Here is a 25,976-nt window from a genome sequence, read left to right on the forward strand (position 1 = left end):
TAGTATTTTATTTATTTTATAATGTCCTTTATTTCAATCCAATTCTATTTATACTGATATAATACGTTTTTTTTTTCAGAGTCAAAGACAGTCAGAGGTCAAATAAACCAGACATGATGATGTTAAAGAGAACTTTATTTGCAGGTAGAATAAAATTCTTAGGCTAGAGAGAGAAATACTAGTCCCACTGACAACTCCAACTGATGTTTTGGTTGATTTGTTGTAACTATCTCATGTACTGCAGTTCAGCTTGTTGCAAAATGTTTACAATAGTGGTACTTTTAACAAATCTCAGCTGCCTTATAGAGACACACAAATGACATCAGACTACCTAGATGTTAAATGTTTCTTCGCATATACCATCTGGCCTACCTAGAACAGTAAACTAAATTATATATATTAAACACTCTACTGTGTTAGTCGTAAAATACAAAAAAATACATATATATAACAAGGTGAGGTGTATTTGGATTTGTCAAGTTTATCTAATTGTAGTAGAGGATACAAATGCAACATATACTGTAAATCAATATAAAGTATCTTTAAGCAACTGATGAAATATATATTCTCTTCTGCGATTGCAGAAAGTTCATACAAATCCATTCACATAACATTGCATATCCTTCATGATACCAGCTAAGATTCCTTCAATTTAAACTTTCACATTCCTTCATTTAAACGCACATTTCAAGCCACATGGAGTGATTGCATTGGTTATAACAGCAGTGAAGTGTAACAGTCACTGAGTTTGGGGCATGGAGGGTGAAAGATATAGAAAGAAGCATATATGAATACATAATTATTTGATCTAAAACAGTATTAATACTTGGTTACGATGGTAATAATCAGCAGCAGAGACATACTGAGACCATGGCTGATTTTTCCCAGTATACAAACATGTTTACAATGCGACTATCCTATCAAGCCTCACACCACTGGAATAAATAACACACTCACTGACTACAGTCAGCTCCTGGAAATGTATTAATTTTGGTGCTTGTTTACAGTGACTTAAACTGACATATCACTGTGTAAAAATGCTAAAAAAGTGTTAAGAACTGGAGCTAAAAATTGACTAAGAAATAGGCAGTCATTGACAGACACAGAAAAATGAGTAAATCTAGTTTGTTGGGAAATTTTGTAATTAATGCCTGTGGAAAAAGTTTAAAAAGAGAGCCACCCAAATTCACAGTAACTCAGATTTTGGACAAGATATGGGCCAGGTTAATTGTTCTATCACTTCCACCCTCCTGCTTTCTACATAATGTCACATAGAGACTGTGTAGTATTAGTTTATTAAACAGAAAACAGCAGCACCCTCAGTATAAACATACATGCTGTCTCTGCCTCTGTCATCCACATCCGCCCTGCTCTTAACAGACTTTCAGTGGCAGATGGCCAGGAGGAGGCGCTTAAAGTCCCCGCTGCACTCGTCCTTCAGGGCTTCCTTCAGAGACACGTCGTACTTCTCCAGGTACATGTCTTTGATGGTCTCCAAATCGTACTGTTGAAAACGAGAAAACAAAATCATATGATTTAATTTGACCTTTTATACCACTTTGATTTTCCCTTTTTTTCTTCTCCTTATGCATATTTGCTGTGTAAAATCTTTGTGAAATGCAATACAAAAATGTTATGTACACTGTGCGAGAAACACCAATTTCATAATCAGGGAAGGGGATTACAGAAACTAGATTTCACTTTCCCATTTATATGTATAATAACCAAAACATTAAACAAGAAAAATATTGCTGTGACAGTAGTGCAGCAGGATGAAAAGAAACATCGTTCCACGTAGTTGTGCAATCTCGTATTGAAAATATTTGAATTTAAAGTCAAACGCTAAGTAGCTTCCACAAGCCTAAATAAGTTGGTATATACTATGATATTCTATATCCCCCCCATTCTGGCCCATATATATATATATATATATATATATATATATATATACACAGTACAGTATACCCACTACAATACATTAGACTGAACCACTGAAGGTTACTACAGTGCAAGTAAACGCGCTGTCTGATTTTCTGCATAGCTTGTTTTCTCCCAGTTACCCGGTAGTCAATAAATTAAATATTGATCAAAGTGGTGGTTAAGTACGAGATCTCAGCTGTGATGTCATATATGTAGCTAAATTACACTAAAATTAGTTGCAGAAAACAAACCTCAGTGGTATTGAGCTTTAACCTAACTTATCCCACAAAAAGAAAACTGCTTTGAAGATTTGACTCCGCCCGTTGATCTCTTCATGCGATTACCTCAGAGCGACACACAATGATGCGAATAAGGGTGTCCTCATCAGTGCCCGCTCCTTTCATTGCGTCGTGCAAACGTCTGGCAAAGTACAGCTGCGGGTTCTTAGCAACTCTCACTGGGGGGAGGAAAGAAAGGCTTTCATTAACATTCACCGCTGTTCACCCTGTGTAGACGTTACTGTACACTTTCCTTCCTCTGACATTGTTTATACTCATAGTGGTATTATATTTTACCATTATGATTTTGTGGGGGTGTTTTAATTTGAATGTGACCTAATATGAGTAATCCACCATCTTATTATTTTTGTGTCATCTTTCTTGGACAATACAATTCATTTCAGGTCTGAATTCAGTTCATAGATGGAGTAAACTGCATTTTAATATTCAACATTTTGAAACTCATACTAACCAAGAGCGATGTAGCATTTCTTCAGTGTCCCAGAAGTCTCATTCTCAATGGCATCCAGAATTTCAGTTCCAGAAAGCTATGGAGAGAAAACTAAAGTAGTTGAATCAAAGCACTGGAAAAGCCTTAAAGTGGTAATGTGCCCAAAGAAAGCCTCCTGCACCGCAAAGTCTGTCTGCACGTGCACGAGAACCAAAAATACTTCCTAAGCGTAATGTAAGACACCAACACCGAATCATTCACATGCTAACTGAAGATGAATTCAGGTCAGGTCAAGTCAGGCCACTGGTAAAGCCTTACATTGGTAATGTGCCCCAAGAAAGCCTCCTGCACTGCAAAGTCTGTCTGCACGTGCACGAGAACCAAAAATACTTCCTAAGCGTCATGTAAGACACCAACACCGAATAATTCACATGCTGGCTGAAGATGAAATCAGGTCAAGTCAATTTATTTATAGAGCACATTTAAAACCAACCTAGGCTGAACAAAGTGTTGTACAAAGTTATATCATGTTATAAAAACAAAGAAAGACAATAAAAATATAGACACAACGAACATCATACAAACAACACACTTCTATACAAATGTCCTTAAACTAAATCATACGCCAAAGAATAAAAATGTGTTTTAAGACAAGACTTAAAGATCTCGGCAGTAGAGGAGGACCTAATATGAATGGGAAGTTTGTTCCAGTCTCGGCCAACAACGGAGAAGGCACGATCACCCTTTGTTTTCATCCGAGACTGTGGAATAGCTAAAATGAACTGATTAGACGATCTTAGGTTCCTGGAGGAGTGCTGTAGGGTAAGGAGATCAGGAATATATAAAAGGGGCCAATCCATGTAATTCCTTAAAAACAAGTAACATTACCTTAAAATCGATTCTATATTTGACCGGTAACCAGTGAAGAGAAGGAAATATCGTGGAGATATGATCCCTCCTTCTGGTACCAGTCAACAATGTAGCAGCCGCATTCTGGACAAGCTGCAGGCGTGATAAAGATGAATCAAATCCCAGAATACAAGGAATTGCAGTAGTCAATACGAGACGAAATAAGAGCATGAATAACAGTCTCCAAGTCCTTACAACAGAGGAAGGATTTTAGTTTATCAATAGTCCTGAGATGAAAAAAGCTACATTTGACAACAGAACTGATTTGTTGGTCAAATTTTAATGCTGGGTCAAAGATGAAACCTAGATTTCTGGCAAAAGGGAGCACACTTGAGGCTAAAGTCCCCAAACTTTTCGAAAGTTCATCAACTGAATTTGGGGGAACACACAACATGACTTCCGTCTTACTCTCATTAAGTTGGAGAAAGTTGTTAGCCATCCAGCACTTAATGTCTTTCAGGCAGTGAAAAAGGGACTTTAAAGAGTTGGTATCACCTGTTTTTAGAGGCAGGTACAGCTGTGTGTCATCAGTATAACAGTGATAAGATAAGTTATGTTTGTGATGAATGGAGCCCAATGGGAGCATGTACAAAGAGAATAAAATTGGCCCTAAAATCGAACCTTGAGGTACACCGCATGTAATCGCTGCTGAAGAGGAGGAGATATTTCCACTTTCAACAGAAAAGGTTCTATTTTTTAAATAAGAATTGAACCACTGTAGAGCAACAGCCTGGATCCCTACCCTATGCTGAAGGCAATAGATCAACAGTGTCAAATGCAGCACTAAGGTCCAGTAAGAGTAAAATAGCACAATTTCCTCCGTCACTGAACAGCAACAAATCATTTAGCACTTTAAGAAGTGCTGTTTCTGTGCTGGTGTACTCTGAAACCAGAATGAAAATTGTCCAAGACATTATTTTCACTTAAAAATTAAGAGAGCTGAGCAAGAACAACCTTCTCCAAAATCTTTGACATAAACGATAATTTAGAAATGGCCTAAAGCTGTTACAATCAGTAGGGTCAAGGTTGGGTTTTTTAATTAGAGGCTGAACCACAGCATGTTTAAAGTTAGATGGGACCGTGCCATTCATAATTACTACAATGTATTACATTATTACAGACAAGAGGCTGGGACCAATAGTATCAAATACCTCTTTCAAAAGACGAGAGGGGACAATATCTGAAGATGAATAGGTAGGTTTCATGTGTGATACTATATCCATCAATGCTGACAGGGCCACAGGCACAAAACAATTCAGAGAAGCAGGGCATAGTATTGATTTAGAAGGGTCATGATCAGTAGGTGAAATACAAGATCTGATATTGTCAACATTGTTGATAAAAAAGCTCAAAAATTGTTCTGTGATTTCAAACGTAGCATCAGGGAGTGCAATAGCATGATTTAGTGCAGTATTTATTGCACGAAACAAAATTTTAGGGCTATGTGCATTTTTAGCTATGATATCAGAAAAATGCTTTGCTTTAGATGCTTTGACAAGGCATTGGTAGGATACCTGGTGATCTCTCAGTATCTCACAGGACACTTGCAGTTTATCCTTTTTCCATTTCCTCTCTGCTTTTCTACACTTTAGGGCACGAGTTTCACTGTTAAGCCAAGGTTGGGCTTTGACTTTGGGTCGCTTCAGTTTAAAAGGGGCAACAATATCAAGAACATCTGTGACAGTGGTATTAAACCGAGTAACTAGCTCATCTGTAGACAGAGAGGCGGAGGTTATCTCTGTAGGGCTAGCAAAAGGACAAGCTATGAAAGCATCAGAAAATTGCCTAGCAGTGAACGGGTTCAGTGCTCGGATGTAGCGATCTGGCAAGCAAGGTTTAGGTAATGGATTAGAAAATGATGCATTAAAAATCACAGGTTTATGGTCAGATAGACTAGCAACATCCAGCTCAATATTTAAAACAGGAAAACCTAATGATAAAACAAGATCCAGTGTATGACCATGTTTGTGTGTGGGACCAGTCAGATTGAATGAGTCCATAAGTTGTAGAAACTGGCTAACTAAAGGCTTTGATGGACAACAGACATGGATATTAAAATCACCAAGGATTAAAATCTTATCCGAGTTGGGCACAATCAAGGATAGAAACTCAGAAAATTCACTGATAAAGTCCTTATTGTACTTTGGGGATCTATACACCAGTGCACAAAGCAGTGGGCAGGACAAACCTTAAATGCTTGCACCTCAAAACTAGTGTACTTATCAACTGGCAATTGACGGCATTTATAGCGATTTTTGAAGATTGTCGCTAAATCTCTCGCTCTTTCCAGGGGAGTGATGATGTCCTCGGATGTTTGTAATGATAATGGAGGTGGGGGTATAAAAATGGATTGCCCTGTTGGACTGAGGACCAGTTCCCTGACTTGTGTAGGGTTTGTTATTAAGTGAGTCATGCTCTAACATTAGACAAGCTCTGTGATGATCGGAGCAGCTCATGAGGTGGGTGTTTATAGAAGGTGACAAGGGAGAGTAGGCAGTAACTGACAAGGAGGGCCTGCTGGGGCTCCCCCTGCAGGCCCCCCTTGTCAGTTACAAGGGTAACGTATGCTTCTACTGCTGTAGAGGAAGAGGGGTGTGACTGGGGCATGTGCTTCTGCACGTGTGCGCAAGATGTAAACAGTCAGTCTATCTATGGACAGTGTAACACCCAAACCTACCTGCTCATATATCTTGAAGGTGGCCTGGAGCTGCAGGTAATTTCTGGAGGCCAGGATGTAGCTGAAAGTGGACTCATCTGTCCCAAAACGACCCTCTCCAGCCTGCATCACATACAGCAAATATTAACATTGTTCAGGATGAATGAATCTGCTATGAGTTCATTATTACATTGAAACAGTACCTCAAACAGGCAGGTAGCATCTTGTTCAGCCAATTCCTCATCCACCTCGTAACTCTCATCTCTGTTGCCCTGGAAGACGAAAAGTAAGATGACCTTTGCTGTGTAGTGAGGACTTTCTGTTCTGCTGAAGCAACTGAAGCCACAATCCAGACACGCTCTCATGACAGGGTGTCACGGCGAAAGTGAGCTCGATTTCAGTCCAACACCAGGCGGGAGGAATTTAGTTACATGAGTGGAGTAGAAACTCAAGGCCACTTACCTGCAATAGAGCTGTCAGCAGATTTCTTACATCCCCGCTTGTGTCTCCCTCTATATCTGCTTCAAGGTCACGCTCATGCACTAAAAATGTAAACAAAATAAAAGGACAAATGACACCGTTTATTTCACGTCACAGTATTTAAAGCAGAAGCTCACAACTAGATACTCTTGTACCATCTGATACAAGTTTGTCACATCCAGTCTGTTTTTAAATCTGTAATGAGTGTATCATTTTTCCCTGATCTTGACAACAGCACACAATATCTGGTCTGGCGGCTGGTCGGTGTCATACTTGTATTGTTGCCACTATTCCGTCCAAGACCAAGCAAGAAATTATGACTGATTATATGGCTTGGTTGAGTCCAACCCCATTCTGCGGTGTGCTAATTCTTTATAACAGACGTGCTGCTAAGTATAACAGACCGTTGCCATGCATAGCAGAGCGTCGCCATGGACGCAGTTCTGATCACTCTGGAGGACAGCTATCAATCAGCTGAAAGACGTCTGGGTAATTTATCAGCTGTGGCAAAAAGTGGGGAAACGTGGAGCAAGTAAAGCTTAGATCGGGCCCAAAAAATCAAGCGCGACCCTACCCGAGCCTGTGCACGTTGTGTCCGAGCCCGGCCCGTCCCGACACGACACAATAACTGTAATAATGAGCCTGAGAAATCTGTTGAGAATTATCTTAATGAATAATGCAACAAGGACGAAGCATGTAAACTGCGCTGTTTGTTTATTCAGAATGGAATGGATCGCAAATGGATCCGAATGAAGAAACGTAAAAAAAAACTAAAAAAGATATCGTCAAGTTCGGGTTCAGGCTCGGGCAGAGAATCTAAACTCTAGGATCAAGATCCTGTCCTCCAATCCAGGCAAGGCAGCAGATCTGGTGAGCGTATATCACTACATCTTTGTATACAGTCTATGATTAGTTACATCGCAACATTGTGTTTACAGGTGTGTCAACTGCAGCGCTTGTGCAAGAAGGAAACAAGATGAATAAGGACAGAAACGTCAACATAAATATTCCCAAAGAAGTCCCATTCACCTTGTCTCACTTTACCATCAACGGAAATGTTCAGTTTAATGTGAATTATTAACGACAACAAGAGCAGCCTTGATAGCCCGCTAGCTCACTTAACAACGCCTCAGGTTGTGTCAACCCATAGTGATTGAAACAGCAAGCTGGTTGAAGGAATTTGTCCGCCTAGCTAGTGACAGCAGGGCAGCACCCCATCACAGCCCGACTCATTGTGATGATGAAATATACAGATACTACCACAGCCCGTAAGGAGGGATAAAATGCCAGACCGTGGCTTTCGGGGAGCTCATCGCTGGAACGAGGTCGGCACAGACACTAGTCTGATGCCAAGACGGAACTGACTGTTTTCTTTAGCGGAAGCAATAGAATAGTTTTTAAATCCACAAAATCCTTTTTTAATCAATATTTTGTGTCAAATTATTGATTTATTTGGTAAGAAGCCGTGTAATAAAGAGGGATAATGTAGAGTGAGGCGGTCATTATAGTGAATATAACCCAGACAGGGTGATGCAAGTGCCTAGTTATCCTTGGTAATAATAAACAGCTATAAATTGCCACAGAAATGCAATATATACATGTAATATTATGTTGGAAAAGCTGGTACCAATAAAATGTTGTACTGTATGGCTTCATTCATGGCTAATAAATCATTTATGTATTTATTTTTTATAGCTAAATAAAGTAAGAGTATAGTGGAGGAGGTTACACAACCAGCCAAAGAGATTCACAGCATGACAAACCAACGGTTGCCATATTGTGAATGGTTGTTACTGGTCTATAATAGGATTTATAAATGATTCATTACCATACCTCACCGCACCTCACGATTCGATTCTAAACCTATTATTGATGGATCTCGATGCAACAATTTTTTTATGTACATTTCCATGCGTGATTTAAAAAATATATACATATAAATCTGAGTTTGCTACTCAGAGTTTGCGTCCTAGACAAAGCAGCTAGACAAAGCTTAGATTATGACATATTTGTCACACACAAGTTTTAATGAAATGTTTTGTCTACTGAGGTTTTTGTTTTGTAGTCATTCCATGCTTAAGCCTTAAACATGCTTGTGAAAGTCCCCTTCTCTCCCAGTGATCTTCCATGTCAGAGGCTCAGTCATGTTTAAAGGTGGAGAATTGGCTTCTTAGAACATGAAACATGAGGAGGTCAGATGTAATGTGATAAAGTAGATGAACAGCCTATATGTGTTTTGCCTAATTATTTTATGTATGTCTTATTTGTTTGGCCATTTTTGTGTTTTTTTTCTGCACTCTTGCCTAAACTCTAAGTTGTTGTCCATTATCCCATCCTCGTTCAGTCACTCTGTTTTCTGATTTGTACTTGTCTGGAGAAAGTAACTTTTAAATAAAAATCAACACATTTATCGATTATTAACTTATCAATGCTAAATGTTGTTTTAATGCTTTAAATCCTATTCTCACCCGACCAAAGAGCTAATTACTTAGCCAACACAAAGCATACACTAGACTTCATTCCATGGTCATTTAAATAGAATGAAAAATAGAGTTTTTAAAGTGAAGAAAACATGCTAAGGAAAAATGATTTTAAAAAAACCTTGAGTAATTTGAGAAGATGTTGGTAAATATAATAAGCTATCTGTACTGGTATCATAATGAGCAGGAAGTTACCATCAGCTAATACTAGGCTAGCTAACCAAACCTCTGTAGCTATCTCACCCTAGCAAACAGCAAGCTAACGACAACCAGCTGACGACCTAATAAGCTCACTATGTTGTAAGCACAGGCACCTAAAGTATCTTTTCCCCAGTCAGTCACTTATTTAATTATTAACCTTACAATGCCTTACTAGAAAGTGACAGTGAGAACCTATTATGTTTGGAATATATTTGCAAGAATTATAGCACTCCTTTCACACATGGCTAAAGGCTAAGAAACCCTTGAGTACTGATAGAAGATGTTGGTAAATATAATCAGCTATCAATACTGTATTACAGTGGACAGGAAGTTGCGGCAGGATGGGCCTTGACTAAACAAAGTGACAACAAGAAGAATAGTAGGCTACAGTATTTATGGATGAAAAATGAGTCACCCTTAGCCATTTCCTCCAGGGTTCATAATACAAGAAAGGGAAATAGTGACATTTAGCAACAGTGGGTGAGATGTCAAGAAATGTATGCAGTAATAAAAAAATATTTTGCACATTGGCTTACCTTGAAAGTAGCATTCCTTGAACATGGCAATGTCCTGTGTGAAACAATTACAGTGAATACAAAGTTAGAATATTCTACATAAATATAAATATATAAAACTTATTTAGTTGTTTATATGTCAAAGATAAAATCATCTGAACATAATGGCACACAGATTGTTGAGGTTATAACTCCTAATTTAATGTGATGCTTTTGACTGACAGCGTTGGTGGCGGTGCAGAGGATCTCCACCAGGACGTCTTCATCAGTGCCCGCTCCCTTCATGGCCTTCCTCAGCTCCTTCACAGCGAAGATGACGGGCGGGTCCAGCATGGCAAGGATGGCGTTCTCAAAGTTCCCAGACAATTCTTTTTTCAAAACATCCACCAACTCCTATCACAGAGAAAGATCATTTAATTGTGATTGGTGAAAGGGGACGAAAAGAGAATATATTACAAATAAGAAATTATAAAAAAAAATGGTTGTTATTGTAGAGATTATACGGTATTCTGTGAATTAATGAATGGCACTCACATCATCATACTTTTCAAAATAGGCAGATTTAATTTCCTGACGCTGAGCTGCGCTGCGGTTTGCCAGGATGTCAATGATGGCCTGCTCATCAGTTCCTGTAGAGAAGACAATACAAAGACAGATGCAGTCCACTGTAAACACCGTAATATGCAAGTAACACTTACAGGGACATTACTAGAATCTCATTCAACTTTTCCAACTTACCAAACCCTTTGCAGGCTTTACGGATGGCCTTAATGTCAGCCACGACATCAAAATCCTCATAGTGCACGATAGTGGGCTGGGAGAATAACAGAAGATTATGTACATACAATATGAAGCAAAAAAAAACAACTTACTATAACAACTGAGTTAATTATATCAAACTGAATGAAGTTCAGAAGGGTTCATGATAGCAATGGAGGAGCAGCTGGCAGATGGGGGAGGGGAGGATGATGACACAATGCTTTGGTTGAGGAATTCAGGGCCAGAAGTCTTTAAACAAACTTGGTGGGGGCCGCACGAATAGCGGAATTAGCCAAAGTGCTGTCCTGGGGCCAACAGGGGTCTGAGAATAACTATACCATCCCCAGCATTAAAAAAAAAAGAGTTTAATGCCACTTTTCCTACCATAACAACGAGAATGCATAGTAAACGCTTAACAAAATCTTCACAGAATCAGCTATACTCCTTTAACTATTTTGTTATGTAATCATTTTATCTTGTAAAACATTTTATTTTTTTCCTGACTATGAAGTTGGATGCTTTTGAGTACTTTTTAGCACTTCTACTTTACAATTGTGAATCACAAATAAATCTGTTTCAACCAAAAAAACTAACGTGGGTGGTTCCATACAACGCTCTTTACAAGTAAAATAAATGGTCAGTTCACTGTTCTTATTGGATTTGGGTGTTTTATTCAATTTTATAGCATTTGGGAAAAAAAATGGTAAAAAAACGTTTAGACTATGTCTAAAAACGTCAGGAAAATAGTCAGGAAACGCGTAGAAAAACAAAAAGTTACATGGGCGACGGGAAGACAACACAAGGGTTACGCTTTTTTTTTACTAAAAAAAAAGTTGCCAAAGAGGTACATTAACACAGAGGCACCAAAAAGGCAGATATCGGACAAAAATGGACACCCTCCCTCCCCCATCGTTGCACTTACGGACTCAACACAGAGAGCCCTACTCATTCATCCACACACACACACACACAGACACACACACACACACACACACACACACACATAACGGTGCTGTGATGAATTCCGCAGGGGAGTGGTCCTTTCCTCTGCGTAAACCCAGACACGGCTCTGTCACACGGTGTCATTCGCGACGTTTACAGAAACACCAAAAGTATTGTGAATCTGACGCCATTACTCTCGACTTCAGTTGAAATGAGAGATTAACCACGAATTCGCCTAGCTAACGTTACAAGATATGCGCAGAGATTGACGGCGAAAGAAGCGTTATGTCCGACCCACGATGTAAAATAAGCAATAGATACAATATTTAAATGGGAATTAACCCGGAAACCTAACGTTTATCTTGGATTAAAATCTTAATCCGTCAACCCGAAACTCTATCACTCGCATTTGGAGCAGAAGCCCAAACTGCTGATTGTTAAAGTTCTGTTTTTATAACGGCGCGTCAATAGGCTAGCTAACTGTTAGCGCACACTGTTTCAGACAACGGTACCTACTTGGCAGTTGCCCATTTTGAGGATGTGTTTTCCGGCTGCGGCTGGTGATCTGTTGGAGAAAAAGTCGGAGTTTGTGATACTTGTCCTCCTGGTACAAACTGCGGCCCAAAAAAAGTCTATGGGCCCAAAGCAGGCAGCAGAAACCAGCATGTGACGTCACCACGGACTGCGCACCGTTAACCATTTACATCCACAATTCACAAGCAGAAATGTTCCAATTCATCTTCTAATTTTGTACCTTTTCTCATAGAATTTAAATCTCTACTGAAGTCACTTTAGATCGTTGGATAACAACAAATTATTAAGAAAAGCTTTTTTCCCCTGAAACCTCTAATTGTACATTTATGTTTTCATGTACCTCTTTTTATTTATTTTTTCTATGTAATGATTCTGTTTTTTCATCGTTGCTTCGTATGTTTTTTTTTTATCTTCATAAGTCTGTACACTTGATGTTCATGTGCTATTACTGTTTACCTGATTCTCTGTATACTGCATTTTGTCAATAAAAAATAAATAAATAAATAAAAAATTCCATCCACAATCACTGTAGTATCCCAGGGTCAGTGGGTGGAAAGAGTACTCAGATATTTTACTCAAGTAAAAGTAGCACAGCGTAGAAATACTTAGTTACAAGTACAAGTCCTGTGTTCAAATCTACAAGTGCAGTATTTAAGTACAATTTGAAAGTACTTTACTTGAGTATTTCCATGTCATGCTACTTCTACTGTTTACTCTCTTCTTCTTTTTTACTGCGCTTAGGCTATTTGACAGATTTTGTAAATTTTCAGATTAAGATTTTTCATACAAAATATAAGATCACTTTTTGTTCCCCTTCTCAAGTCATTTTAGTCTATAGTTGAGTAATAACCTCTCTTTTCAATGAAAACAGTTTCAAGTATTTTCTAAAATCAAGTTTAATTTTTTTATTATAGTGCAGCAGATGCAGTGCAGTACAAGTTGACTTGTAAGGGAGTATTTTTACATTGTTGTATTATAACTTTTACTTAAATAAAGGATACTTCTGCCACTATACTGACTACAAGAGTGGACGTGGTTTAAGAATATACCACTGTGAAAGCTACATACAAATCCTTACAAGGTACTGTATTACATGTACTGTATATAAATGATTGATTGATTGATTGATTTTATTTGACCACTTAAATATAAAAAAAATGAAACAGTACTCTGTGTCATACATTAAAATACATAAATAGTCAGGGATGACACAATAAAGCACAAATACTTATTTCCATTGTGGTCCCTATAAGGGCAGGGGGAGAGGACAAGTGGCAGCAGATCACACATCAATCATTCATCATACATTAAACAAATTCATCCATGTTATACAAAAAATTGAATTAACAATAAAAATAGGTAATGACTATGATTGGCACCTAAGCCATATTTCAAACCCTGTTTAAAACTGCCTATGCTTCTGACTGTCTTGAGTGTACCAGGTAACCGGTTCCAAAGGGTAGTTCCAGCATAAAGAAAAGACTGTTTGCCAAGATTAGTCTTAGATCTAGGGGGTACAAAATCTGTTGAGCGACCCCTAGTGGAGTACCTGTGAACTTCATTTACTCTATTAAAATAATTTCTAAAATATTTGGGAACATCTCCATAAACAATTTTATGTACCATAGCCAGCTGCATCTGAGACACTCAATCCTCAACTTTCAACCATCCCACCCTTTCAAAGTGGGAAGATTCCAGATGAGTTCTTATGGGGAGGTCTAAAATAAGCATTATTAATTTATTTTGAGATGTCTGAAGCCTATGTTTCAGGTTCCCTGTGACACCATTGTACCATGAGCCACACGCATAATCAAAATAAGGCTGAATTAAAGCTCCTGCCAGAATTAGCTTTGTTTTTTCATCCAAAAACTTTGATATTCTGACCATAAAGCGGACTCTCTGATTTACTTTGGTGATTACCTTTTGGGCCTGACCTACTCCAGATAAGTGGCAAACATACATCCAAGGTAACTGATTGATTCCTTGGCAGTAATTACAGTATTTCTAGGTAGGACCTTAAAACCTGAGGCTTTCTTTAACTGTATCTTTGTTCCAAACAATATAGATTCAGTTTTCCCTAAATGAAGTGATAATCTGTTATCAGCCATCCACATGCTAACATTTAGAAGTTCTGTGCTAAGTGTGCTTTCAATCATATTTTTATCCTGAAATCCTGTGAGAAACAACCAGTGCAGAATCATCTGCATATAAAAAAGACTGCATGAACAAGCAGACTTTAGGTCATTTATATATATATATATATATATATATATATATAGAAAGAAATAGAAAGAAAAGTGGACCCAAAACGCTCCCTTGAGGTACCCCACAGTTCATGCCTTTTGGTTGAGACATTTCCCCCCCAATGTCCACTACTTGCCTCCTATTCTCCAGATAGGAGCCCACCCATTTCTGTGATAATTAACTAAAACCCATGGCTTTCAATTTATACATTAAAACACAATGGTCGACTGTATAAAAGGCTTTTTGTAGGTCTAACATGACCATACTATAATATACATGTATATACTATAACATTGATTTTCATTTCAGTGATACACTCCAGATCCTCCATGACACGGAGGAAACGCGTTGATGAAATACCTTTTAAAACTGATTGTACAGTTGTTATACTCCTTTTTCATCAAACCTTAATTCACAAAATAGTAAAAGTGCATAAAGTTCTAACTTGTTGAATAGTTTCTCTGCTTTTAGTGTACAATGTCTGCATGACACAACAATGACCAATAAGGTCCGAATTTAGAGCTCCACAGTATAATTACCAACCAGCCTAACCATTGGTATCTCACTGTCCCTTACAACCAGCCCTACATCATAATTACTCACCCACTGAGGAGAGCTGCTGCTGCCCTCTAAAATACAATAAAGCTCTTTAGCCTATGAAAACTAAATACATGCAGAGTCTGAGTAAACTGTTCCAATGAACATCACACTAACAAAGCCGTGCAATTAGACGAGGATGAGTCATCTCTCCTCACTATGTAATTATCTGGAAATTACCTGAAAGATCAATCAGGGAAACGTTTTGGACAAAGTATCTTTTCAAATGAAGTAGCTGTTTCTAGCAGTATATACAGTATATATATAGCAAGATGTGACTCAATCACAGTAACAACATATTCAGTTCATCAGTAGGATTTAAATCTGTAGGAAGACAACTTTTTCACTGAACTGTGTAGGCTGATGTAATCTCAAACTTCCCAGCAATCAATCTTTGCAGTGTGTGTGTGTGTGTGTGTGTGTGTGTGTGTGTGTGTTAATCAAACTTTAACCTCTTGTTCACTGATTGTTGCTCTGTCATGCAACACCAGAGCTGTAGACTTAATCAACACAAAATAACATTTAAAGGAATAGTTAGACATTTTTGGAGAACATGCTTATTTGCTTTCTTGCTGAGATGTAGATGAGAAGATTGATACCCCTCATGAAGCTGGCTGGTTAGCTTTGCGTAGGTGGATTTTGTTACTTTTTGACAGAGCCAGCAAGCTGTTTCTCCCTGTTTCCAGTATTTATGCTAAGCTAAACTAACCTGGTGCTGCCTCTAGCTACGCATTTACTGTACAGATGTGAGAGGGGTATCCTATTCTCATCTCACCAAAATGTCAAACTATTCCTTTAAGACTTGACCTGAACTTGACTGCTGCAAGACTGTATACTTTCCAGTAATTATTAAAGGACTGGACTTTGATACTGTTGACTTGCATTATGGGAATTGTATCCAGTGTTTTTGGAGCTTGACTCATACTAAAGACTAAAAGTCAGGATATTTCAGCCTCTTTTGCTGCTTTGATTTTGACCATTCTTAATTAAATCTGTCTTTTCTAAGTCCCCCAGCTAAATGGAAGTATACAGTAATACTAAATCACTGAGTACGCCTGCACGCAAACTGTGAGTTGACTTGCCCTGAGGGACTTAAATCCTTTGTTTTTTATCTATGCTTAAATCACTCTCACACTATCACACTCCCCGAGAAGAAGCAATGCAGGCCTCAAGTCCATTCTTGGTATGCAAAGTGGAAAATGTTGCTGTTGCAGGCACCTGTGCATGCAGCAAGACACGCAACTTGTTTCATGTTCTCGAGTTGTTCATACCCTACATGTTTCTGTTCTCTCGGTCTGAGTTTATTGACATTCTGTAATTCTTTGCCACCATCAGAATTTGCTGCTGAAACAGCCCAAATATCTCTATGGCTGCAAAGCATTTCTTGAAGACAAAAGTCAGAGAGTGTTATTTGCCTGGCTGCTCCGTAGCTCTCAGTGGTCTCGGATTGGGGATGTTATGGTCTTCATTTCACGGGCGGTGGAAGGGGGTCCCACTGAAGCCTTTATCACGGGTCTGGAAACAAAGACGGCATTCAGATGCGTCAGCCAAAGAAACAGGCTGTAATGTGATGCTGGCTGAAAACCCAGACTCATGTTTAGATCTCAAACACAACCTGTTTAGAGCCTGAACAGCTCCTACTGTTAAGAACCACAGACAGAGGTTTGAGTTTCAGCTGCTACAAGACAAATGCAATGTGTGGAAAGGAGGTCAGAACGGAGTTTTACTTACAAAAACATTTTTGGGCGGCAAGGCTCTGCATGAGACTCAAGTCTTAATGGGAGCAAAAGTAAAGAAACAATTCTCGTCAAGAGAACTGTGCTGCCGCTTCTATCCTAAATGACTACAGAGGCAGTACTGTGCATGATGTTAACAGCACCACAATCCTCATTGTTACAGAAGGATTCGCGTGGCTGCAGACTCTCTTTCAGTTGCTTTTCTGTCAAAGCCAGTGCGATCAGGAGACCTTCTGAGTACACTAGGCTTTTGTTGCATGAAACAATGCTCTGCAGATAGACGGTGCATTGTTTACCTGCTCCTGGGGTAAAATCCCGGCGTCGCAGAGGCTTTTGGTCCGTTTCACTGAGCCCAGGTAGTAGTTTGGGGCGCCACATCCTGGCATCCCCCAGATGGTGTGCTGCATGGTGTCAATGTGCTGCAGATGGCAGGAGAATTGTGACACCATTAATAAACACACAAGTAATCTACCATCAATCTTATTGTTAAAGAACAGAGGCCTAATTTACACTTTATTACATTATTTTTGTTATAAAGTAACCTTTTGTTCTTCAACTGCATTTCTACTTCTCTCCCTTTCCAACTGCTGTTTCTTCTCCTCTACCTGCCGGGTAAGGTCTCTGTAATACTGACTTTTGTTTTCCTAAAAAATACATGAAACAAATGTGACACAGGCACATTGTTAGAAAGAAAGTTTAGTAATGTCTGGTTTCTTTATGCAGAGGAAAGGTGATATAGTGACCTCTCTGATGATGCTAGCCGACCTCCCGTTCAATCTTTGGGCTTCTTGCTGTTGAGCAGCTGATACTGAAGCTTTTCCCTGGAAGAAACAGACTCTCAGCACAACCTGTTTGCTACTGTCTAAGTTGATCTTGATAAGTCTAATCCCAGCTGAACATGGATCAACACCTCCATCTAGTGGTCATATTGACTAACAACAGTTTAAACTTTCCAAAAATAGGTCTGGTAAGATCCTATATTTTTATTATTGCCAACAAATCCCATGAAAAGACAAAACCAGCAATGAATTGATCCTACTAACAAGTGTTGCCTGTGTAGCCTGATGTATCTTATCCATCTGTGCCGTAGAGCTCCATTGTTGTCCAAAATCTAATTTAAAAAAAGAAAAACATCAGTGAGCCGCACTGTTGCACTGGATCAGAATCAGAATCCGGTTCATCAAGTAGGTTTTTACATACAAGGAATTTGCTTTGTGCTTTGGTGCATAACAAACAACGTGAGAGAAAATGAAATTAACAATATAAGCAAGTAATGCAAAAAAATCAAGAGACATATTAGAACAAAATTAAATATATATATAATATAAATATTAAAAAAACATGTACAATATATCTGAATAAAAAGAGCTGTGCTGCTTTTTTTAGAAGTGAAATTTGCAAAGGTTCACAGTATAAAGTATAAATGGATGACATCATCCTTCATTAGGATCAACCCTGCCACTATAGTTTATTCTGGGCCAATCCCACATACATCGTCCTGGTGCCAGGCATAAAATGCTTATTAATCCTCTTCCAAAAAATAGTCCCTAACAAGAGCATGATTCACTCTTGTTTGAGTAATGTTTTCTAAAAAAAAAAGACTACAGTACCCAGCTGTTTTAGGAAAGTATATATAATTATCTTCAGTAGGAACCAATGTTTTTGACTGGCTGGGAAAGTCACAAAGTATTGAGAGACGGACTAACACATTGTGGTTTGGGCTTTTTGTTGGATTTGTTAACACTTATCATCTAGAAAAAAAGAAACAGCAGCAATTTGTGCTATAAAACATACAGTGATGGATGCATGGACTGAAGAGGGCCTCCTGGGGTCAGTGCTTGCCAGACTTACAGTCCCTGTGAGTGTTAGTAACGGCAGAGGAGCTGAGGAAAAAGAATAAACAGGAAACAGTAAAACTTAACCGAAATTATAGTATATTAGGTGTTGTTATATATTTTGACGTTGTGTATACCCTTGTATGTGTGAGAATATCTAGAGCTAAGACAAGTAATGGATTACTTTGCCAATTCTGATAAATCAATTGATTCATCATTTAAGTCATTTATCAAGCAAAACAAACTCTGGTTAAAGGCCTCTCAAATGTGAGGATTGCTGCTTTTTTTCCATTGTAAATACAATATTGTTTAGTTTTGGACAGCTGTTGGACAAAACTAACAAAATGCACTTTGAGGTTGTCACTGAAACTTGTTTCTGATATTGAATAGACAAACAATAACATTAAGATTAATTTAATAATGAATATAAGTGTTAGTTACAGCCACAATAGTATCCAGTGTAAACTACAGCGTTATATTTGATCCTTGTCTTTCTCTGTCATCCACTCTTTTTGGTATATTGTGAAATTCAAGCCCTTTCTGAACACAATATGATTTGAAGCTAAATTCCTCTTTGGTGAAATATGTTTAAAATTCCAAACCTTAATCGCATGGTCCAGAGAAAGCAGGGTTTCGCATAACATGAATCAATAAATCTATTTCGTAACCCAGACGGTCTCCTCCAAAAAAGCCTTTCTATGACTTACCCATTTGGCTCCCACTGTAGTGAAGCGCACTCATAATAAGTTGTACTATGAGGCTGACTCATCTTCACGCTTCCCGTGAGTGGAGGTGTGTGTGCGTATGTGTATGTATGTGTGTGTGTGTGTGTGTGTGTGTGTGTGTGTGTGTGTGTGTGTGTGTGTGTACTGTCATAAAGGCAAGTCAGCCTGATGATATAACTACTTCAGTGATTTGTAATGTGGATTTAATCTCATCTCTGTTCTCCTTTAACCATAAATAAAGAAGACAGGTGTCTTCTTTATTTCAAGTTAAAACACAGACCAAATATAACACTGGTAGGTATTTCATTGTTATATTCTGCATAATACTGACTGTATATTCATTACGTTCTCACTGTTTTACCCACACTTCATCTTTTTATGTTCACGCAAGCTTATTTACTGTCATTGTGCATATTTGTAGTCCATGATTGAAGCAGTTGCATCTGTAAAGTGTAACGACAGCTCATACTAATTCACATGTTGAGTTTCCAAGTTCATTCTTGACAGCGCTTGAGTAAATGATTGAATGAAGTTTTATAAAGTGGCTTTTGATCATATAAAAGATCTTCCTCAGGATTTCTTAAAATAATAAATAGAACATCTACATTTTCCCAAGAAAATGGAAATTTGAACATCTACAATTTCATGACAACAGGGCAAACTTCATCTGCTGATGAAGATCATGTAATATGACCAAAAGCACCAGAAGAAACTACTGAATGAACATTGCGGTGAGATTTTCCTCTTCCATTTCACGTGTTTAAACTTTTATCAGGATATTGTCATGTGAAGCAAATTGCCTATTATAGTATAGTTATTGGCCAAAAATATGTGGTCGCCCCAACATTTCTCCCAAATGCAGGGTTTTTCCTACATAAAGGAATTTTTGGCTGGTCTGTCAAAGCGAGACTAGGCTGTACCGGACTCTCGATGATTTTACCGGTAATATTTAAATATTTATATTATTTTTTCAAGCAGTATTGTTAATTGGGGCTTTATTTACAGTATAATGTGCATTTTTGTTGATCAAAATGTAAAAAAAAAAACAGGCCAATGCATAGATTTCTGTCAAATAAGGAAACACAGACTCATTGCCTTCACTGTATGCAAACCGCTCGTGCCTGCTGTTGTGCGTAGTCACCCAAAACCCTGCAAATGTGATTGCATTTATACAGTCTGTGTGATTGTTGAACATCTCGTTCCAAAGCCAGGTGCATTCATTTGCTGCTATAACATCCTCCTAGAGCTGGGTATCGCTAACATTTTTTCGATACTGTTACCGATACCAATACTGTATCTTCGATACCGGTTCCTGATCGATACTTTTTCCACTACCAATTTTATAAAATCCATTTTAACAAAATGAAATTACAAGATTACACATTACGGCACACGGATCTTACGGATACGGATCTTTTTATTTATTTTCCAGCTCCTACTACGTGAGCCCCGTCTCTATGCGTAACGTAGAGTTTTTCCTGCCTGCTTCTACAACGTGTAACGTTAGACAGCCAATCATAGACATTATTAGATCTTGGTAGAAGCATGCTGCATACTTATTGGCTCACTGACTCTGATGAGATGTACTCCTTAGGTATTGAAAATGGGTATTAATTGACAAGGCACTTTTCGATAATAATAACATAACAATTCGGTCGGTGCTTAAAAAGTATTGAAGTCGGTACCCAGCCCTACATTCTCCACTGTTTTGGTTTGATTGCCTTCTGAGGCCTCTTACTTGCAAAAAAGTTTCCTTTTGTCTTGTTTGTCCTCGTGTTATCTTTTCTTTTGAGTATTGTGAAACATCATGAATACGACATCGCACACACGCAGAGTATGATTCATGTATTTCCAGCACAAACGATTGAGAGTGAATGACTAACAGTGTGTGAATGATCTCACATTGGTCCTTGAGAGAGGCCGCCTCGTTCCCATCAGTCAGCTGCCTGCATGCTACCTGGAGGCAGAAACGGTGAAGATAAAGCACAGTTACCTTCTGGAAATTGCTATAATTGAGTGATTAAGACCGGTGACGTCAAATGAAAGCCGTTTTTTTTTTTTTCTCTGAATGAACGCTCGATTAGCCTTCATTTACATGCGTCGGTATGGCTGTGACTCACCAGCGTCCTGGCCTTGGGCTTGGTGCTTGGCATCTGTGTTTGTGCTGCAGCAGTCGCTGGTGAAAGACGGAGTGGTGATGGTGATTCAAAAAGGCCATTTTTGCAACTGAAATCAAAACAAATTGGATTATTAGATGAGTGGACCTGCCTTTGTCCTTTCGTGATGCCTCTGCTTTTGCAAAAGTGTTGAGGCCATAATCATCCTCGTGTTCATAATCGCTGTTATGAAGAGCCCTGACATAATCACATTAATTTACTGATCTGAAGTACATCTTTGGGGTTTAAGAACTTGTTGTTATGTCACTCACCCGAAGGCTTCACTGTCCTCATACAAGCCCGAAGAAAGCTCGAACAACATTTCGGGTTTGGATGTTTCCACCCCCACCGTCAACTCGACCCTCTCACTGCAGGACTCCTCACTTTTCACCTCCACATTTCTCCTGCCCTATGAAAAATCACAAAGCCAGGCAACAATGTCGTAAACATTTGTGGAGAAAAAAAAGCCTATTGCGATTTTTTTTTCTTTCCAAATTATAACTACCAGGCTAAAATAGAACAGACGGTGCGTTTACTTGCAGCTCAAAATGTCTGTCACCTGACACTACAAGGTCAGTTAACAGATTCATTTTTTCCAAGCACTTTTTGTTGAAAAATTAGAACAAACTAATTGTATTAAGTATTAAGAGTATTAAGTAATTACTTTGCAAAAATGGCAGAAAATGCTTTCCAGCTTCTTAAATATAAAGATGTCATGCTTTCTCCGTTTTCTATCATATTAAACTGAATATCTTTGGGTTTTGGAATGGCAAAACCTCAGACTTTGAGAAACTAGGATGGATATTTTTCACTATTTTATTTATCGATTAATCTAGAAAACATTCAGCAGATTAATTGATGATGAAAATAATCGTTAGTTGCAGCCCTACAGGGGATACAAGTGAATGAGAAAACAAGTGGCAGAGAAAGTGGAAGGAGTACATTAAAACATAAACTGTAAAGTGCCAGGTTAAAGCACAATAACTCAGAATGCATGTTTTTCCAACAATACATTCCATTGTACATGAATAAGGCAACAGCCTACAAATGTACAAACCATTGCTGATCCAGATGGGCACTGATGCCAATGTGGTGGTGACTTCTCATCACATTCCATGGTCTTCCTTAGATATAGATAAACAGTTACGATATGCATCAACATGCTAATGCATAATTACTACTAGTTGGTAGTGACAACAATAACAGTTAGACGCCTCCACCGATTTAATTAATGCAACTTCTGCCTGCATTTTGAGTCGATCTTTGCGGTTATTTTGTGTTTGTGTCATTTCCGAAAATTAAACATTGGCTACATTTTAAATACAGATTTAGATTTTGGGCTTAATAAACCCAAAACATTCACAACCGCGACATGTTGTATTGAACTGGTGTGACATATTTACCGTTGATGTGATGGTTCGAGCAGACTGCGAGCGGTGAAAGTTTGTAAACATTTAAAATCAGCAGAATGATGACGGGTACACGTCATCCTCCCCTGACGTCACGACGTAGAGTTCTCCCGCCGCTAGGGGGCGGAGCAGAGCCGAGCGTCGCCTCTGCAATCAGATCATGATTTTTTTTTTACATTTGTATATTTTTGTTATATTTTGGTCATATTTTAGACTTCCCTGTAATGTTATTCTGCCTTTAATAAAGTTGGTAAAGAAGAAAAGTTGGTGTTAATGTGAGTTTTATATATGTAAAGGATGTAGATGTGTCACAAAGGGAAAGTTGGGGATAAAAATGTATATTATTAATTGAAAAAGAAAGAAGAAAAAGAAGAAACAAGTGTACTGGAGGTTTTATGTTAGTCAAAGTCAAGTTGATTATGGTTTTAGGATGTGTTTATGTTATATTCATATAATATATTTTACAGACTAGTACTTTAGTATGTTTTATGTAGGCTATTTTATGCTTATGTGTATCCTATGTGTGTAATCTTTGTTACAGATCCACTTAAAGTTAAATTTGAAGTCAAGGGTGCCGTTAAATTCCAACCTCAGCTCCCAGACCTTTAATGCTCCTTCCTTTTAATTCAGTTTATTTAAGAAGCGGACAGTGCAAATTAATAAAACGCATGATTATACATGGGTTAAAAACCCCACAATGCCGTTTTTCTTACTTTTTTCCTTTGTTGTCTTTTCCTTTTTTTCTGTTTCTTTCCTAATTGGGGGGGGGGGAACTGGAAGAGCACTGGAAGAGACACTACAAAAGCACACACACACATACACACACACACACACACACGCACGCTCGCACGCACACACACACACACACACACACACACACACACGCACACACACACACACACACACACACACACAAAGGCCTATACTCACAAAGAAACACAAAGATGTGCTGCAAGTTCACAGTTGGGTTGTGTGTGTGTGTGTGTGTGTGTGTGTGTGTGTGTGTGTGTGTGTGTGTGTGGATCAGTGTACAGTATGTGTTTTGACATTTATATAGTATATTGTCTGACAGGAGATTTGTAACTTGAAGGGTCTTGCAGGCAGACTCACTTGGAGGAATGTGTTCCTCTCTGTCAGCACACGTGTCTGAAGGGCTTCCCTAATTGGTAGAGGTGCCATGAAGCTCCATCACCACAATGTGAGGAGAGAGTTGCATGCAGGGAGGACTCACCATTTGGGGAAAAGGATCTCTTTTTTCCTACAAGGGAACACAAGTGTTTGCACATTGTGCACAGGAAATTCCCAACCTCCTGTCACGTACTGTATACAGGGACTGTAATTGACACTGATTTCAAATAATTGTAGTTAGTACTGTCTGCAGCAGAGATAATGACAGTAAAGCTGTATTGTACAGGACCATGCGTTGCTGTAACTGGCATCGTTTTAATGGATCAGCAGTTTAGATATAATTTGGCTTATACATATCTAATGAACCCTAGTTGTAGAGGAGGAGCTCAGTGATTAATGCCACCTCAGGTTTCAGTAACACTAATAACAACATCGATTGCCAATATTTGAAGAGTTCATCTCCAAAAAATACTGCATATCGGTCTGGGCCAAAGCCATTACCCAAATTTGGTCTAATATCACAGAGGAGACAAAGCCGGCCTCATCCTGTCCAGATAAATTGCCTATTAGCCTTTTGAGTTTATGATAATTTTGTGCATTCAATCACACAGTAAGAATAGGTGCCAAATGGAGGCTCATCTTATTTTAGAATTACAAAAGTGTCCTTGATTGTATTCATACAGAGTCTGTTTTTGGGAGATGGGTAGGATTAATTCTATTATTAGAATTTGTATAGGGATGTAACTGTTTTTCATTAATCCATTTTTTCATTTTTGGATAATGTAGTCTATAAAATGTCAGAAAATAGTAACAAAAGCTCATCACAATTAAGCCCAATGTGTTCCAACTGCTACTTCATCTCCACAATTATCTGCATTTCATTAATTACCCTGTTTATGCACTAGCCTTTGCCGTCATGTCAGACCCTGCCGTTCTTCTCCCACCCACCAGTCGTCCCCTGAGTGTTCCCGCCATAGATATAAAACAACAAAATGTTTTATATCTTGAGTTCCCGCCTTCTCAAGTCACCAGATCCCCATCACCTGACACTTATTCCCCCACTAGCCCCAAAGTAGCCTACACACACACACCAGATTCCCAACTAGACTTTTCACTCTTGATAGTTGACAGTTTATAATGAAAAAAAGAAGTGGCACATTGTTACATTTGAGAAAAACTGGAACCAAGTACTGTTGTCAATTAGTTTTCTTTCGATAGGACTGTAACTAATCGTTTCAGCACACATTTTTACAAAACTGTATACTTTGTCTATTCAGTACGGAAGCATGAGGCATTCACTTGCAAAAAAATATTGTAAATTATTAATAAAAAAAAAATTAAATTAAAACTGCTCTTGTTTTTCTGAATTAACAAGATACCAAAATCCTGCATGGAGTACGGTTGGTGCTGCTCATCCGCCTGACCCTCCAACAGCGCAAGAATCAGACGGGTCAACAGAATATGGTGTAACACCGGTACATCGATCATTCATTATTTCACATTTTCTCTCCGTTGAGTATTTCTTTCTCCAGATCAAAGGTCTAAGGATAGAGGGTGTCAAAATGGAGGACATTTACATCTCTCAATCCAAATGAAAGTCTTTTCTGTTGTGTTTTAGGCATCTGAATATCACATTCGGAAGACATTGATCCTCTGGAATAATCCTTAAAAGGTCCAGAAGATGTGATTAACAGGTGTGAATGTCAGTCTTGGATGAAGTCAGTCACACATGCGTGTTTATGGATGTTTTTTCACATGATATTAGCTTGCCAGTCCTCCACAGATGCGTAAGTATGTGCTAATAGCTGATCTACCTACATAACACAGCAGCAGAGAGACACGTTCAAGGTTTGAATTTTGTCATCGGCCGACCTATTCATGCGTAAGCAATCGAACTGTGAGTGTGTACCTACAGGATGCTGAATTGCAAGTACATAAATGTGTTAATGTGTGCATTGTGGATCAGTTGTGGAGGTGGTAGAGGAGTGTATCAGAGGCTCTCTGTGAGTCATGTATGCTCA

General features: G+C 38.6%; 2 protein-coding genes across 8 annotated transcripts; both read right to left on the reverse strand.

Moving 5' to 3' along the window:
• Positions 1-117: 117 nt before the first annotated feature.
• Positions 118-12,314, reverse strand: anxa13 (annexin A13). Of its 2 annotated transcripts, none has more exons than XM_031297714.2 (11): positions 12,108-12,314; positions 10,629-10,704; positions 10,425-10,519; positions 10,113-10,280; positions 9,912-9,945; positions 6,677-6,756; positions 6,418-6,486; positions 6,236-6,337; positions 2,671-2,746; positions 2,265-2,377; positions 118-1,504 (listed from the first exon to the last, which is right to left on the reverse strand). In XM_031297714.2, the coding sequence occupies exons 1-11, from the start codon at positions 12,255-12,257 to the stop codon at positions 1,385-1,387; spliced, it is 1,083 nt and encodes a 360-aa protein (XP_031153574.1). In that variant the 5' UTR covers positions 12,258-12,314; the 3' UTR covers positions 118-1,384. The 2 variants fall into 2 exon arrangements, with proteins under 2 accessions (XP_031153574.1, XP_031153573.1); XM_031297713.2 differs by having other exon boundaries at positions 10,113-10,283.
• A 3,898-nt stretch (positions 12,315-16,212) lies between these two features.
• On the reverse strand, positions 16,213-22,931 carry LOC116048565. Of its 6 annotated transcripts, none has more exons than XM_031297709.2 (10): positions 22,822-22,931; positions 22,476-22,538; positions 21,691-21,822; positions 21,383-21,488; positions 21,165-21,219; positions 18,497-18,585; positions 17,446-17,523; positions 17,245-17,346; positions 16,999-17,121; positions 16,213-16,481 (listed from the first exon to the last, which is right to left on the reverse strand). In XM_031297709.2, exons 1-10 carry the CDS (start codon positions 22,905-22,907, stop codon positions 16,437-16,439), a joined length of 879 nt encoding a protein of 292 aa, XP_031153569.1. In that variant the 5' UTR covers positions 22,908-22,931; the 3' UTR covers positions 16,213-16,436. The 6 variants fall into 6 exon arrangements, with proteins under 6 accessions (XP_031153569.1, XP_031153567.1, XP_031153570.1 ...); XM_031297707.2 differs by having other exon boundaries at positions 21,691-21,827; positions 22,476-22,542; XM_031297710.2 differs by lacking the exon at positions 22,476-22,538.
• Between the last annotated feature and the right edge of the window lie 3,045 nt (positions 22,932-25,976).

The sequence above is a fragment of the Sander lucioperca genome, chromosome 23 (assembly GCF_008315115.2).
Source record: "Sander lucioperca isolate FBNREF2018 chromosome 23, SLUC_FBN_1.2, whole genome shotgun sequence".
NCBI classification, from domain to species: Eukaryota; Metazoa; Chordata; class Actinopteri; order Perciformes; family Percidae; genus Sander; species Sander lucioperca.

Bases quoted from the DNA above. Each gene is read 5' to 3' on its own strand.
- anxa13 (XM_031297713.2), bottom strand. From the start codon at position 12,257: ATGCTGGTTTCTGCTGCCTGCTTTGGGCCCATAGACTTTTTTTGGGCC. The intron at 6,338-6,417 runs GTACTGTTTCAA...TATGTGATGCAG, and splicing joins ATGCTACCTGCCTGTTTGAG to GCTGGAGAGGGTCGTTTTGG. The intron at 2,378-2,670 runs GTTAGTATGAGT...TCCTCCCCCCAG, and splicing joins GAAATGCTACATCGCTCTTG to TGAGAGTTGCTAAGAACCCG.
- LOC116048565 (XM_031297707.2), bottom strand. From the start codon at position 22,907: ATGACGTGTACCCGTCATCATTCTGCTGATTTTAAATGTTTACAAACT. The intron at 17,122-17,244 runs GTTACTTTATAA...TGCCATCTGCAG, and splicing joins ATGCAGTTGAAGAACAAAAG to CACATTGACACCATGCAGCA. The intron at 16,482-16,998 runs GTAAACAATGCA...CTTTGTTTCCAG, and splicing joins GGATTTTACCCCAGGAGCAG to ACCCGTGATAAAGGCTTCAG.